At 39.3% G+C, this 16,019-nt stretch overlaps 1 protein-coding gene across 1 annotated transcript in view; it reads right to left on the bottom strand.

The window, feature by feature from the left end:
- Positions 1-16,019, bottom strand: part of grid1b (glutamate receptor, ionotropic, delta 1b) — a 445,711-nt gene that overhangs the window by 58,893 nt on the left and 370,799 nt on the right. Inside the window, exon 5 of the mRNA XM_028430922.1 lies at positions 10,324-10,377. Coding sequence (XP_028286723.1) covers positions 10,324-10,377 — 54 coding nt within the window. The remainder of the gene's footprint in view (positions 1-10,323; positions 10,378-16,019) is intronic.

Genomic DNA, 16,019 nt, shown 5'->3' with positions numbered 1-16,019 from the left:
CTTCCCCATCACCACAAAAAAACCAAAGCGAAAGCTAAGAACTCGTTGGACTGCAAAGGCTAATAACTTGCTGGACTGCATGTCCATGAGGGCAAGGGAAGCTTTTCCACATGTAATCAGTAAGTAGTCTCCAGCTTCCTGATGCTAAAAGCTACAGATTTAGCAGTGATGGTGATTCAGTCTGCTTAGCTTAAAATCATGTTTTAGATTCAAGATTTCTGAATTCCAGATAAGATATTTCAGTCTAGATCAAAGTGGTGGACAGACTTCCACTGCTCTCCCTGCAGCCACGATGCTGGCTAAAAATATTTGTCCAGACCCACCCGGCAGGAAAGTTCTGCAACACAGTGGGGACACTGGGAAGTGAGGAAAGATTTCAGATTGCTGCTGGGTATTTTCTTTTACTTTAGTATTTCTTTTCTTTATAGCTGTAGGATTGTGAATTCATTGGAGACAGTTGGCATGGGTAGTTGGCACAAAAACCTATTGGTGTGCACAATCAATTACAAATGTTTGAATTTTTGGTGCTGAATTTGGATGCAATCAGGTAGTGTAAACTAAACATGGACCCAACAGCCAACAGCCAATGAAAAAAGACAGGATGGGACAAAGAAAACAGCATCAATCAACCATCAATTAAAGCTAAATACTATAACTGTTTTTGCATCATTTTATTCTTACTTTTTTGTGAGTTGAAAAGTTTGCTCTGTTAAATCAAACGATAATGGTGAATATTTTTTATAGACTCTGTGCTGCTAAAGGAGCAACAGATGAGAAGGTGAGCCATGCAAACCTCTGCATCCGCACAGCCTGCATGCATGCGCACAAGTTTTTGTATATGTCCTAAAACAGATTGGATGCTAGGGAGTAAATTACCAATGGTGTATGTATGCATAGTATAAATATTTAAGTATAATAGCAGATAAGCAACCTACAATCAAAACACACATTTTAAAAAATGAGCACCTATATTAAATTTAATTCATTTCACATTTTTGACTATTAGCTGGCCTTAAATTCCATTATTCTCTCACATATGAACTTTAGTCTGGACTAAGTTGCAGGTTTTAAAAACATAAGACAGATTTATATTATCATTATTTTAACTGCATTGTTGCTGGAAAAAAATAGTGTCTACGTGATGTTTTTTTTAATCGCTGGTCTATGTTGCTGGTTTATCCCGAATAGGCAGGTTAACATATAAAGAAGACTATCCCTGTCGCTGCAGTGCAGGTAAACGCCTTATTCAGAATATTGCCTTAACCAAAATAAGGACCTTAAAAACTGAAATCAACAATAAAACCTCCAGTTACTGTTAATGTTGGAGTTGCAAGTAAGCAAATGCATGCAACAGCATCCAGTAATTGTACTGCAATCTCTTACTTAGGAATTCTAGTAAGTTAAAGGTAGGGTAGGAGATTTTGAAGACTCAGTGAGACAGCCAGATTTCAAAAGTAAGGCCCCTTTCTCTCGGAGCTCACCCTGAAGCCACGCCTCCAAACCAGTATGTGACTTCGGCCATCATGCACGTACCTCTCTGATGCGCACAGAGCAGGAAGAGAGTGACAACCAGCCAACTATACGCACAGGGGCACCTCGTAGGATTGGCTGATGTTTTTAGCGTTTTAAAGCTTCCACAGATGATTAATATTCTACTGCCTAACTAATTGGTTGCTATCGGATTGTAAAGAGAAGTTACACTTATTTAACAAAAAGTGCATCAGAATGAAATCTCCTACCCTACCTTTAAAATGAAGAAGCATGAGAGTAACACCACCAGCACTGTGTCAACTCTCTATGTATAGATTATGAAATACAATTAGGTGAGGCATTATTAAATCTCTTTGTTTTAATTAATGGACTGAAATGAACTGATAGTTTTGGAGTTAATTTATTCTTCAAGCAGACTTCTACCTACTAATCCCCCATGGAAAAGCTTCCCTGCTCTCATTACCTGCAGTCCAACAAGTCATTAGCTTTTGCTTTGGTTCTGTGTGGTGATGGGGAGAGATAAGATTAGCAGGAGGGAGGGAGAAAAAAGAAAACCAGGTCAGACAAACAAGGCCCTGATGGATTTAGTTGTCGATACAGATGGATGGTTTAACAGCAGCACCTGGAGTAGCTGTAATGTAACCTGGAGTTGCTTTTTTGTTCACAAAGAGTCTGATTTGCATTTCAAAGAGAAGCGCCGGTGTCATTCACAGCTGAGTCCATTTTCATCTCATCTACGCCAACTGTTTTCCTGTGGCTGTCTCAGGTAATTAGCTTTTGTTCAACATTAACCCATTTTTTAACATACAACTGTGACATGAATAGACTAACAAAAAAAAAACAACAAAAAACAGACAGGCAGGTGTGCCATGAGTTTGTTAAGAGCTTTTAATTATATTCCTTTCTGTGTGGTGTCATTTTGTAGAGCATACCGTAGAGAGATAACAGTTTTACTTTATGTGATACATTTTAACATTAAACCAATTACTGTTAACTGAGTGTTGTGACTGTGATTATCAGTTTGCCTTTAAAGAATCTTTAGCGTTTAGTGCAATATTTCAATAACACAAATACTGATGTGATCCTGATGACTTTTCACTTGTGACTGAGGTTTGCATTTGGTTTTCTGGTAAAAACATCTCAGCATTTAAAAATCCCTACCATTATATTAGGTGGGTGTCCCACAGACACATGTGAACAGTGTGCACACTCCCACCAGCAGCTAGAGAGCGCGTGGTGTTGCTCATCACATGCGTGTTGGATAGACTGAACTCCAATGGCTACACTGAGCTAAGCTAACTCAGTGTAGTGTGACTTCTACTATAGCTGGCCAGTCAGAGCCGAAAACACTCTTCCAAGTACAACATGGCATAAGCTTGAGCAATCTGTCCCTGCTCTCTTTGGATGCTCATTCATCATATGTTTTCCAATTCAGCCAGCATTGTAGTCACCACTCTGGAAGCTACTGTTTCCACTAGTGTTCTTAACTACAGTCCTCTTTTTTTGCCTCTAGCAAACAGCTATTTCATCATCCAGGTGGATACTGACTTAAAAAAAAAAGTTTTCTCTTGAACCAATAAATGAAAAACAAATGTCAGGAGTGATAGCTAAACTTTGCTTTGCCTGGTTTGTCAGAAAATAAGGATGATGGCTTCATAATTCTTCTACGGCATTCTGCTTTTTCTTAACACTGTAAAAGAGCAATAATCAAGAGTTGATTATCGCAGGCAGTTCGGATGGGTTTCTCAGATCAAACCTGACAGCTGCAGCAACACATGCTGGCTAACCACTAAGCTTCACTCCCACCCACCCATTGCCCTTATGCCACCCCTTCCTCACTGCCCTGCCTTTTCCCCCTCTAGTTAATTACTGTCCTCATCACTCTTCACCTTTTTCTCTCATTACTGCTATCCTTCCCCTCTCTACAGCACTGTTCTCATTTTTTTTCTCTCCTTTCCCCTCCTTGAAAATGTCTCTCTCTCTGGGTCTTTTTAATTGGCATCGGTGGTGTTATCTGGTCGTTTATGTTGTCAGCAGATGGAGGGTGCAAAGGACACACTCCTTCTGTTGACAGCATTCCTGACTTTGTACAATACTGCCACCCAGCAGTCTGCTGTGTGATACTTTTTATTCGCTGACTGTGTAATCTCTTCCCAATGTGCTAGCCTTAAAAATACATATATGTGTGTTGTGTGTGTGTGTTTAGCATCACAGTTCTGAATGTTATTCCCAACTTTACGTCTTTTCTGTGCACCTAAAACACTGGCTGGAGGAGGACTGACAGGAGACAGCTGAAAGGGAACAGTAGGGAATAGAAATCAGCTTGTCTGCAGTGTCTACGTGTTGACAAGACACCTGACATCTCACTGCACCGCCATCCAGGACTAGAAACTACCTCTGCTACCTGTCTGAGCTCAGTGACACGCTACACACAGATGCTGCTGAAGTCTCAAAGGAGAGTAGGGGGGGAAGTGGATGGGAAAGGAAATGGGACGGTGATGGTATTTAGAGAGCATGTGGAGGATGCCTGGCTGTCTGATACAACAGCTGTACAGCAGAGAATGTGGCGTGAATCTCTGGAGGGGGGACGGGTGGGGGTACAATTAGCATCTTTAGTTTCCATGACAACAGTAAGTGTTCTTGTCAATTCTGTCCCCCCAATCAACAGCAACCTAACAGATCATTTGTCACAAACCAAAATCTTTTTTTCTTTTTTTTTTAACTCGCTTAGTGTCCTCTGGTGGCTGTGACTGTCGCTGTGTTTACGATAAAACCATCGGAGAGTACAACAATTTAAATGCGCTGCATTGCTGCTAGATAAATATTGAGCACAATGCACGACGATACGTAATGCTAATATGCTTTTAAATTTTGCACAGTATTGTGGGATCCACTCATTCCACTATATAAGGCTTTACACTTGCCACCACACATTTTGACAGCCCATATAATATGGCGGACACATTATTTATGATTGCAATGACAACACACCTAATTTCCCTACGGGGTTTAATGCAGTAAATCCTAACCTTAATCTTAATGTAGAATGTTGAAATTGACCCGCCCTGTGGCAGGTTACCCATACAGGTTGTTGCATTTTACTACATAACAAATTACATATTACAATTGTGCACCAGAACCTAATATGGTCAGAGCATCTGCCTATTATCTACTTCACTGTGTAAGAAATGTGTTTTGAAAATAAAAGCCTGAAGATGTTACATTGGAAAAAAGTGTAATTAACTCTTAAAAAATGTTTGTATTGGAATGCTTTCCAAATTGTAAACCACATAGGAGATAATTGCTTTATAAACACAGCCGTTTACAATTAAAACAATAAGTACTGAGCTAGAGGGACTAACGATAACGGGAAAATCAGAGCGAAAAAAAAAAAAGGTTCAGTATTAGTTCTGAGTGATTTAAACATTTTCCTGATGAAAGAGACGCCTTTAGTGGGGTACAAGATGTTATTCACATTTGGAATAGAACCAACACACAAGCATATTTATCAAAAGAAATCTATCTGATGATGAAACAATGTGCCAAAAAGAGTAAAAAAAAAAAGATCACTGGCGAGCGAGCTACCATGGGGAATCTGAACGGCATTTCACTCCTTTGGTTAATTAAAAAGGCAGAGTGTAATTCGATCAATGACAACTCTGAAACAAAGCACTGAATATTAAGTTGATTAGGAGGTTGCTAGCAAACTGAAAGTGGGGGGTGGGGGTAGAAGAATAAGTGAGACTGGCATGAGAGGAAAGTGTGGTTTTTGTGCAGCTGACAGTTCTCCACATCTCCCTGTGAATTATGCTGTTAACGCCGTTGTCAGCTCAGCTAATTGGATATTATTACTGGGAGCAAAGTTGGAAATTAAAAAAAGAAAGATATTTTTTCAAAAAAACAACTCCTATTATCATTTGGCTTTTCACACAGCTGCGTTTAGTCGCGGGCATTGGCCCACATGTTTTCCCTTACTTGAAGAGGAGGAAATCCCTAGTTTAACTGCGTGTTTTAGCTGATAAAACTAGCAGACAGCATGCACAGTAGGGTTGGGGGGTGTCCAAATTTTGATACCGTCAAACGGCCTCCACATTTTAACCCAGTATACGTAAATACCGTTCCGTGCGCCGTGCACAGAGAGAGAGAGAGAGAGAGAGGGGTGTGTCTCTGCAGAGCCCCATACTCATTTCAAGTTGCAGACACGCATGTTTAATTTTAATTCAGCTGCTGTAGCCTACAATTCACGGCAGGTAAAACACATCATAAACTGCCTGAAACATGTCAAGTGATCTTTTTCAGTTAATATAGTTTTTATTGAGGCATATAGCAAACTGAATTTTTTTTTTTTAAATTGAATTTTTGAATTTTTTTTAAATTTCATGCTGCTGTGGCTGATGCCCTAAAAATGGGCTTGGGGTGGAAGGGGTTTTAAACTGGTTTGAGCCAGTCCCGATTATTATTTATGTTAGAAGTTACGCATGGTAATAAAAACACTTGTCCGGTAAACTGAAAACCTGCCGGTCACGTTTTCCGCTGCCCAGTTTTTTTTAATGGAAATAATTAAAACTATAAATGTAGGCTCAGACGACACCAAACTGTTGGCTTGTGCCTACACCGCTCAGAAACTAAATACCATCTCAGCAAGTATAACTGAAGATTCAACCACACAAGGCATCAAATAAAATATGTGTAATATTAATCCTCATCTTCTATATAAGTGGATTGCATTTTTTTTATGATTTTAATGATACCGTGGCTACTTGTGTGCCCCGCCGGTATACCTTAATACCGTAATACCGCCCAACCCTAATGTACAGTTTATATACTTTGGTTTAATGTTAATCAGCCCGTCATGAATGGACGGACTTAATTTAGCAGACAGTAGCTAGCTAGCTAACGAGCAAGTGCACCGGCATCATGATTGAAGGACATTATAAAAGCACAGCGAGCAGCATCCAGTCTACACTCTCAGTCCAGCATCAGACTACAGTCCTCTGTCTCCCAACACTCAGCTGTGTGTGCGGTTTGTTGTCATGGTCCAAAAACTTGTGTGTTGTTTAAAGAACTTGTATTAATGGTAAGAGCTCTCACTCCTTTCGATTATTCATGCTACTACATACACATGCAAACACAAAGTGACGCAGGTGATCGGGAGAGAGTGAGGCATCTGTGTAATTAAAGATCTTTGCAGCACCGTGAGGATAGATGATAGAAAATTTGAAAGGCCGCTGGCTTCTGGCTCTGATGCCACAAAACTGAACAACTTACAAACTGTCTTTTTAGGGGCTAGCTCCTCTCTGCTGGCTGCCATGTTGTTGGATACAGGTGGAGGAGGGCTGAGCCCACTTTGAACTACGGGGTGTGCCTGCGGTGACAGTTATAATCAATTTTCCTCAAAACAAGTCAATAGAGCAAATTCAAATGAATCCATAAAATCAATTTATCACCCAGCCCTAGTTTAAAATCAGCATATATTAATTCAGTATGAACAATGTTTTAATGTAGACATATAGATCATACTGGCATTACTACATGCATCGAACTGTTAATTTAAGGCTAAGGCAAAATATCAGAATATATAACGTGTATCGTGAGATGGCCTAAAAATATCGGGATATTAGTAAAAGGCCATATTGCCCAGGCCCAATTTGGCTAGAGCAGAGAAGTCAGCAGAAGTCAAAGCTTAGGAGAGATTTCAGTGTTTTGAGATTTTTGAGATTGGATGGTGCTGTCTTTTTCTCTTTTCACCCTTACTCATTTCAATTTTACCTCCAGCATAGAAAGATGTCCATGCGGGTAGGATCCCAAATAGACACAGAGAGAGGAAAAAAAGGCAGCTGCTGGATGGAAGCGGCACAAAAGGTGCCCAGCTTGTGTTTTTTATGCCAAATAGAAATGTTTTTCATCACACTCAATTTATCTGCCTTTTTTTCTGCTATTTATTCACTCTGCTGTCTGTGTCCCCTGCTCTACTTCAAAAGCAGCTTCAATCTTTAAAACTGTGTGCCAGCCTTAGACCTGGATGCCCTACTAAAACCTTTGTTCAGTCCTTTGGTAGTTTTGGTGTCATGTGATTCAAAAGTTGCTTTAAAGTGTTTCATTTATGTTGGTGTGAATGCAGTCAGTGCAGTTTGTGGTATTTCAGGACTCTCTTTGCGCGTTTTGGAACAGTGCAGCACAAACACAACACAAACCAATCTGAAAAGATGAGGTAAAGTTATAGAAATCACATATAATAACATTTAATATGCTTTTCTCTGCTGCTAAGCAGCTCCGTCATAAGATCTGCATCTTAAAAGACAACAATAAATGTTTAAATTGTTCTGTCCAATGCACCTGACCTTTATGGAGAATGTAGTGGAGGGTATGCACGTAACATGAACGGGATGCGGAATTCATTGCAGTTTGTTGAGTAAGTGAGTTCTACGATTGACTGTATAAATAGATTAAACATGAAATGATAAAAAATTATATTGTTTTGCATAATGTTGAAATCTAAAGAGAGAGGAAGTAAATGCACTGCTGCAATTTGAGGAAAAACAAGAGATATTTGACATTACTTTGATTAGATATTTGGTTAAATGCTGTAATGACAACGTGACTATTAAATATTAGTAGGGATGCGACGAAATGAAAATTTGTGGCCGATGCCGAAGTCGACGGAGTGGGCGTCCTGTGATCAGCTTTCCTTTTAGCTGCAGCAGCCGTCTCTCTCTCTCTCATACTCAGCATGCTGTTTGGGGTGTTTGGCTTTTAGGTGACAAATTAATGTAGTAGTGCTAAAGTTCCTTGCGGAGGAACCCCCTCTAGATAATTTGCCTGAAGATTCATTGCAAACTGCAATTCTGTTATCGCTCTTCTGCAATTTGAAATATCTCCACAGCGCAGACATGTTAATTGGGGCCAGGTCACAGCATCACTGTATATTGCATGATTGTGTCACACGCCACTATTTGGCCTTGCTTATAACTCAAAAATACGAAGACCGAAGCATATTTTATTTGTTTTTTGTGAACATGATTTATTTTAGTAAACCATGATAAAGAGCCTTAGAGCAAAGGGAAAGATGATCAGCTACACAAAGGCAATTTAGATCATTTTTCTCTATCCCTCTTCTAGACCACTGCTTCTTTGGCAACTTTTGAGGATCACCTAGAAGTCAAACTGCTTTTAATTCTAGCAGATACTTGTTGGTTTTACTTTTTGCAATTTCCTTTTACTTGCAGCCATGTTGCTGGTTGTTTTGCCACTCAGTCTTAGTTGGTGTGGGAGTGTGCGTAATCTCTATTTCTCTATTTATTCAGGAGAAAGTGTTGTCACATTTCCTTATTAACCCTCATGTGTTGTTCGGGACATTTTTGTCCTCTGAGAGAAATTTTTCTGTTTATTTTGGCCATAACTTTGTCAATATGTGGACAAATTAAATTTTTTCCTCAATAAGCTTAATTTTACATAAATTTTGTTAATATGATTTTAAAATTTTTCATAGGTCAACGGTACACTATGGGCAAATTTTACCCCCTAATGTGTTGTTCGGGGACAAAAACGTCCCCTAACTTTAACGGTTTTAAAAATATATTAGATAAATATTTTTTTGAAATTTCTTTGCATAGACCTTTTAATTAACTTCAGTTCTAATCAACAGTTTTTTACTGATGTTTGACATGACCAAGACTGTAATAAAGGTTAAAAAGAATCCAGTCCACATTCACCTTTTCTATTAAAAATGAGCCATTTTGTGTGTTTTTTTTTTTTCAATTTTCAGCACCACCCCTTTTAAAATTGGTGATTAAAGGGTTAAAATCTTGGAGGAAAATGATTTTTTCACTACTGTTGATTAGAACTGAAGTTAATTAAAAGGTCTATGGACGGACAGTATCATCTGACCTGCGTGGTTCCATCCATGAAGGCTGAGTCACTCTGACTGACAGCAGTCAGCTGGTTTTAAGGAGTAGTAGTACATGGTTACATGACGAACGCCCATTTAAAAAGTATTGTTATTATCCTGCTACAGTGGACCATTGTCTGCCAGTATGATGTCTGCATACAGCTAAAACTGTAACAGACAGAATGAAGAGTCTGTCAGCTGGAGCTCAGCTTTAGAAAGAGAGGAAGAGAGGTGAGGAAGATGAGAGAAGAGATACTGTAGCTGCATTAGAAAAGTGTTGAAGAAAACAAAATATATATCTCAATCACAACTATTAAATAAATAAAGGTGTATATAATTTAAATAATTTTTAATTCCCATTGCCAGATAGATAAGTGAGGAGTGACAGCCAGACAATACAGAGAGAAAGCAAACGGGGAAATGAAGAGTGCTGAAACTTTAAATCTTCATTATGGATTTCTGACAGGCAGACTTGTTGGCTAGTGTGTCCATAATTTGAATGAGTACTATCGGTACATGTATTTATTATTTTTATTTACCTGTGTTCATTAAACAAGGTCCAAAGTCAGTTTAGGATGATATGTGATTATTAAGCCCGTTCATATTTCCTAGACATCAATTTTTGGACCTCAGTATTTCTAAAACTTTGGCTACAGCCCTGCGAGGCCGTCAGGTTTAACAGTAGATGTAGCTGCAGATGATGAGAGAAGATGAAAAGAACTTCTGCGTTAGGATAGGTGTCGAGTTAAGGCCTGATCCATAAAATATATGGACAGCATTTAAAAAACAAACTGCTGTGTGATGTGTGATGCGGTGCACCTAACTTTTGTGCCGGTGCACCCAAGAAAAAACGTTTAGGCGCACCGGTGCAACCAGTGCAAAAAGTTAGTCTAGAGCCCTGATAATGTTGTGTTACATGGACTGCATGTGTCATCGTGTCTTACCTCATTCACAAACACCCAGTGACTGTCTTTGGAGGCCAGATTTGTTTCCACTGCCTGCAGAGACACACACACGCACACAGAGAGTCAGACATGTTAATAACAGGGACTGCTTGAAGCTGCTTTAATCACACACAGAGATAGACAGAGAATGATACAGCATTTTATCACGCTTCACCACAACTTCAGAAGTGAGGTGTTCATGTGTGTGGTCACACAGCAGCCTCGTCTACCTTTCTCTCACTTGTCATCTTTGACGTCAGTGTAAAAGTTTGAAAAGTTCAAGTTTTTATTTTTAAAAATAGAAAATAAAGAAATAAAGAAATAAAAAATCCAGACTATGGTGTTTCTGTGATGGTCAGTCCTGGCAAAATGTCGAGCAACAAAAGCTTTTCAGAGAGAGCAAAGCGAGTAGTTTGCACTTATCAATGCCGCCCGGAGCCCGCCTGGTCCTCTGCCTGCCATTGTGTGATAATCCTAATAGAATGCAGCATCCTTGCAGATGGCAGCCAAGCATGCAACTGATATAGCACCAAATAGAGCCTAAAACTGGATAAATCCTATGCAAGTCACCCTACACACAGCTGGTACTGAGAGCCGTAGAATGCAAATGTACAAATTACAACTATTGTTCATTATGTGATATATTCAATTTCACAAAGGAACTGATTCCCCTGGTGCCAGGAAGCACACAAAACCAAAAACATAAATATTATATATATGCACCATACTGCATAATCAAACATGTATAGTACTGGTCTACCAGAGGGTGAATATGTAATCAAGGTAGCAATATAAGTTACCAAAAATGCTGAAAAAAAGCTGAAAAACAGCATTTCTGCTGACATGAATCCTAATATTCCAGTATGATGGTTATGTGTTTGTTTGCCAGAATTTCTGAACCACACCCCTTAAAGACTGTGAATTTGTAATCCTGCCAGTTGTCATGCTAACTATTCACTTTTCTTTTTCTTGCTCCACAATAAATGACAGAGAAGAAACAAGTAACAACGCGCTAGCATTATAGTTGAAGCTGACACATATATTACAACAGTAACACGCTCCAAACGGCATTTTGTCTGTTAACTCGGGAATGTGGGGCAAATTCAAGGTAGAAAAAAATGACAAAAACAAGCTAGCGCTTTTTAGCCAGTCATTCATATCATTTACTACTCACAAAAAAATAATAAGACACCACAGGTATTATTGAAAGGTAGTACTACAACTTATGAATAGTATGTATATAATAAACGCACCTGAAACACGGCACAAAGAAAAAGGGACCGACATTCCCAACTCTCTTGCTAACTCCATAGCCACTTCTTCTGCAGTAAATTAGCGCAACTGTCGCTATCGCGCCTCAGCCAATGCTTCCCCCTAGCGGTTGAAATGATGCTCGCACTAATACACACACAGGTGTCTGTTTTCTAGGATAGAAAGCAATAAAAAAATATTTACAACAATAGTAAAATTAAATATAATAATAATAATAGACAATATATGTCCACAGGGCACATACAATAAAATAAAACTCATTTGTTTACATTGTCTCCGCACACGTTTTAGCATAATTGAAAAGTACAAGAGGTTGATTAAGATATTTACCTTTCTAAAGAACTATTTTATAACAGGAAATCATCATACTAATTCGTCCTCGGGAGGTCAGCCATTCAAGACTTGATAGAAACAAACACGAACACATAACAGAGCTGGAGATGTTATTTTTCTTTAAGCGTTTTTCTTTGAAAAGGGCACAGGGATGTAACTAAAAAAGAAGTTTGACAAAAATCTATGCTTTCTATATTTGCTTTACTTCCTCAAGGCTCAGAATGACAAATGTTTTTGAGCAGGTTCCTCTTTTGGCTTAAAAGATCTACCTACCACTGACACAATCATGTAACGCATGGCGTGTACCCGTCCTGATTGTAAAATAAAGGTAAGCTTCAGGTTAAGGTTATATTGGACTTACATGTAATGTCCTGTGTAGTGATGGAGAACTGGTCTATGTGTGTGTGAGTGGATGATGTTGTCAGTGATCAGGTTAACCTTATAGTAAAGGCCACAGCCCTGCTCTCGTAACACATTTGGCATGACATCCCCTACTTGGAGATATTACACCTGTCACAATAACCTTTGCTGGGTTGACTAGGTATTATCACACACACACACCTGAACATGACTCACCTGAGACAGTAGGCAGACATCTAATCATACATAAGATAACCGTGTTATTCAGTGTATTCTTACTTTAGCTTACCAGCCGACGTTACATTTGGGTTTATTTTCTGCTACAGAGATTGGTTCAAAAAACATCACCCCTTGAGATAAAAACAAGGAGAGAAGAGGAAGGTTGTAGGACAAGGCAGGGCAATATGATAATGTGTTCCACAATGCCGGTATTTCTCACACCAACAAAAATATTACTGATAAAATATGATTGACATTCAGCACTGGGTCTAGTGGCTGTAACTGTGGGGGGCAGTATTGAGCAATTCTGCACACAGCCTGCCCGAAACCATTACAAGAAGCCGTAGACCATAGAAGAAAAAGCAGTGCTCCTTCATGGCAAGTGACTTTGTTTAATGTTTGTGTAGGTAATGAAGGTAATTTAAGCTAAAGACCGGCTATACGCTAAGTGCAGTAGCCTAATAATTATCAATTACAAACATACCCCAGCAGGGGGACCTAAACAGAAGGCTAAATGTTTCTACTTAAGGTAAGGATTATAATGTTCTCCTCACTAATTCAGCAATACTGGTCACTTAATCAGGAGGTAGGTGCTCTTCTCCTGTACTGCTAGATTTGAAAAAATATGGAACAATATATGAATCGTATTGTACCATTGTATTATTACAGTCAGGGTTACAGTGTCACATACCCAACACAAGGTGGCAGTAGTAAAACCACTACATATGGGGAGGTTCAACAGGTTCACATATGTATCGTGATGCTGCTGACTTATAAGGGTTATCTGACACTTTAGCCTCACTCCTCATAAGAAAAACTCTTCGTTATTTGCTTAGTTAAATCCAGGTCTGTCATCAAAAAACACAACTATAGCAGTATTTTAAACCTTGAACACCAATGCTAAAACTTTACCTCATCTTTACTCATCTAAATATTATTGAAGTTTAACACCCAAGGCGCATGAATATAATGTCGCAGTGATGCTTTGTCTTTAAACAAACTGTCAACAAAATGTCTACCTGATGGTACTGAACCAGGTAACTACAACCGTTTTAATGTCAGACAACTTGCTATCTTTAGGTACTGACAAAAATCAGGAGTATTTCCTGGAAGGTCAAGACCACCGACCAGCAACACACACACTCCCCTCAGCCTCTGTCTCATCCCTCTCATTGTGCCATCTGATGAGGCCACACAACACAACCCTTCATGCTTCTGCAAGGCAGCCCATGGCGACGGCGCAGGGGGAAAACGATGATGATGAGAGCTGACTCACATGACTGACAGTTACACAAATGTGTGAGGATCTGGGCACCAGGGAGAGCAAAGAGCCAGACGACACACACAAGAGGACAACATGAGGCCATCGATGTGACTGTAAACTCAGCGTCCTCTTGACTTTTAGACAGCCTTTTTTTCCTGTTGTCTCTGGCCTTTTGATTGCCTCATCTCACCGCAGTCAGCTGGATCATCAGTTACAACTGCAGCTGGAGGGTTTTCAACAGGTAAACAAATACCCAGTCCGAACCAGCAAAGCAGAAAAAAAAACAAATTACTAAATAAATAATAATCGTACAGATCAAAAATATTGCATCAATAGCCAGCAGTCAATTCTGCACTATGGAGCCAGTGCAATACTCGTTTCTGTTGTTGAAATATTTCATTTGAAATCTGTGTTGAGTCTCTTTCACGCATAGAGAAACAGCATTTATATTTAACACACTTCACTTAAAAGTTTGTTGTTCTCATGTAAGACCGTCAGACTCCTGCTGCTTTTTACACATCAAACTGAATCACTGTATTAAGATAACATGCACAGTTTGTGTGATACTGTGGGATTACACACACCAGTGTACCTTCAACGTGTCTCATTTATGCATTGGTCCTTCAGTGTTACTATTGGCTAATTAAACAAGCTAATTTTTTGAGCCATTTCTTTAAAAAAATTTGGGGGTCACAGCCCAGAGGGTTCCAACTACCATGGGGACCACCGTTACCTTCACCCTCCACATGTTTTCTAGCTCTTCTTTAAGCCCTTGGTATTTCTCCAGCTTCTCATGTTCCTTCTTGACATGGTCAGTATTCAGAGCCTTTGCTGTGACACTCATGTATTGAAATCCATTTCTTCTGATCATCCTTGAGTAATTCTACACCTTCATTTGAGTCCAGCTGTGTTTGATGATAATGATTGGACTTGATTAGGAAAGCCACACACCTGTCTATATAAGACCTTACAGCTCACAATGCAGATAAGCACTGTGAGCAAATGAGGATCATGAGGTCAAAGGAGCTGCCTGAAGAGCTCAGTGACAGAATTGTGACAAGGCACAGATCTGACCAAGGTTACAAAAACATTTCTGCTGCACTTAAGGTTCCTAAGAGCACAGTGGCCTCCATGATCCCTTAATGAAAGACATTTGGGATGACCAGAACCCTTCCTAGAGCTGGCCGTCCAGCCTAACTGAGCTATTAGGGGAGAGGAGCCTTGGTGAGAGAGTTAAAGACGAACCCAAAAATCACTGTGGCTGAGCTCCAGAGATGCAGATGCAGATGGGAGAAAGTTGTAGAAAGTCAACCATCACTGCAGCCCTCCACCAGCTGGCATTTTTATGGCAGAGTGGCCCAACGGAAGCCTCTCCTCAGTGCAAGACACTTGAAAGCCTGCATGGAGTTTTCTAAAAAACACCTGAAGGACTTCAGGATGGTGAGAAATAAGATTCTCTGGCCTGATGAGACCAAGATAGAACTTTTTGTTATTTATTATTTGCTATAATATTTATTATTATTATATTTTTTAATGGCATTCTGCTTCCAGTAGCTACACATTTGAATGTAGTTCTGAGTCATTCTCACACCGCTTCCCCTACATTGTCTTAGAGTTTGAGCTACTTGTGTATTATTTAACGCCATTCATAGCCATAGCTTTGGTGAAGTATTGGCTAACATCACCAGACACGTAAATCTATCATGGAACAACAAATGCAACAAAAGTCTCTGTTGTTTTCATAGTTGTTGTTCTCATAGTTAAAGTTTCCACTCGCTCAATTAGACATTAGAAAAATGTCCTGCTAAGGTGTAAGTGTGTGTGTTGCAGATCCACTGTAGGCTTGAAAACCTTGCAGCACAAAATATTTTCACTAAAAATATATATATATATATATATATAAAGAAAAAAAAATCTAAAATATCTATGAAGGTCCATCTCTTCCAGCATATAAATATAACACTGAACATACCATCAATATCCCAAGGCTAGTACTGCAGTTCTATTCTAACCACAGATGAAGATGCTGCCAATGAACATTCATAAATAAATAAATAAATAAATAAAAAGCCTGCAGTGTTTTACAGAAATGAGACACATTTTATTCGCTGTAATTTTCCCCTCCTCTCTGCAGCAACTGTTGTTGTTTAATTCCAGCAGCAGCTTTTGCTTTTACAAGGTGCTGATGAGATATCAATCGGGCTCACCAATATACACACAACAAAAATATAAACGCAACACTTTTGTT

Source organism: Parambassis ranga, chromosome 19, assembly GCF_900634625.1.
Source record: "Parambassis ranga chromosome 19, fParRan2.1, whole genome shotgun sequence".
NCBI lineage: Eukaryota > Metazoa > Chordata > Actinopteri > Ambassidae > Parambassis > Parambassis ranga.
This window is presented reverse-complemented; position numbering and strand designations above follow the sequence as displayed.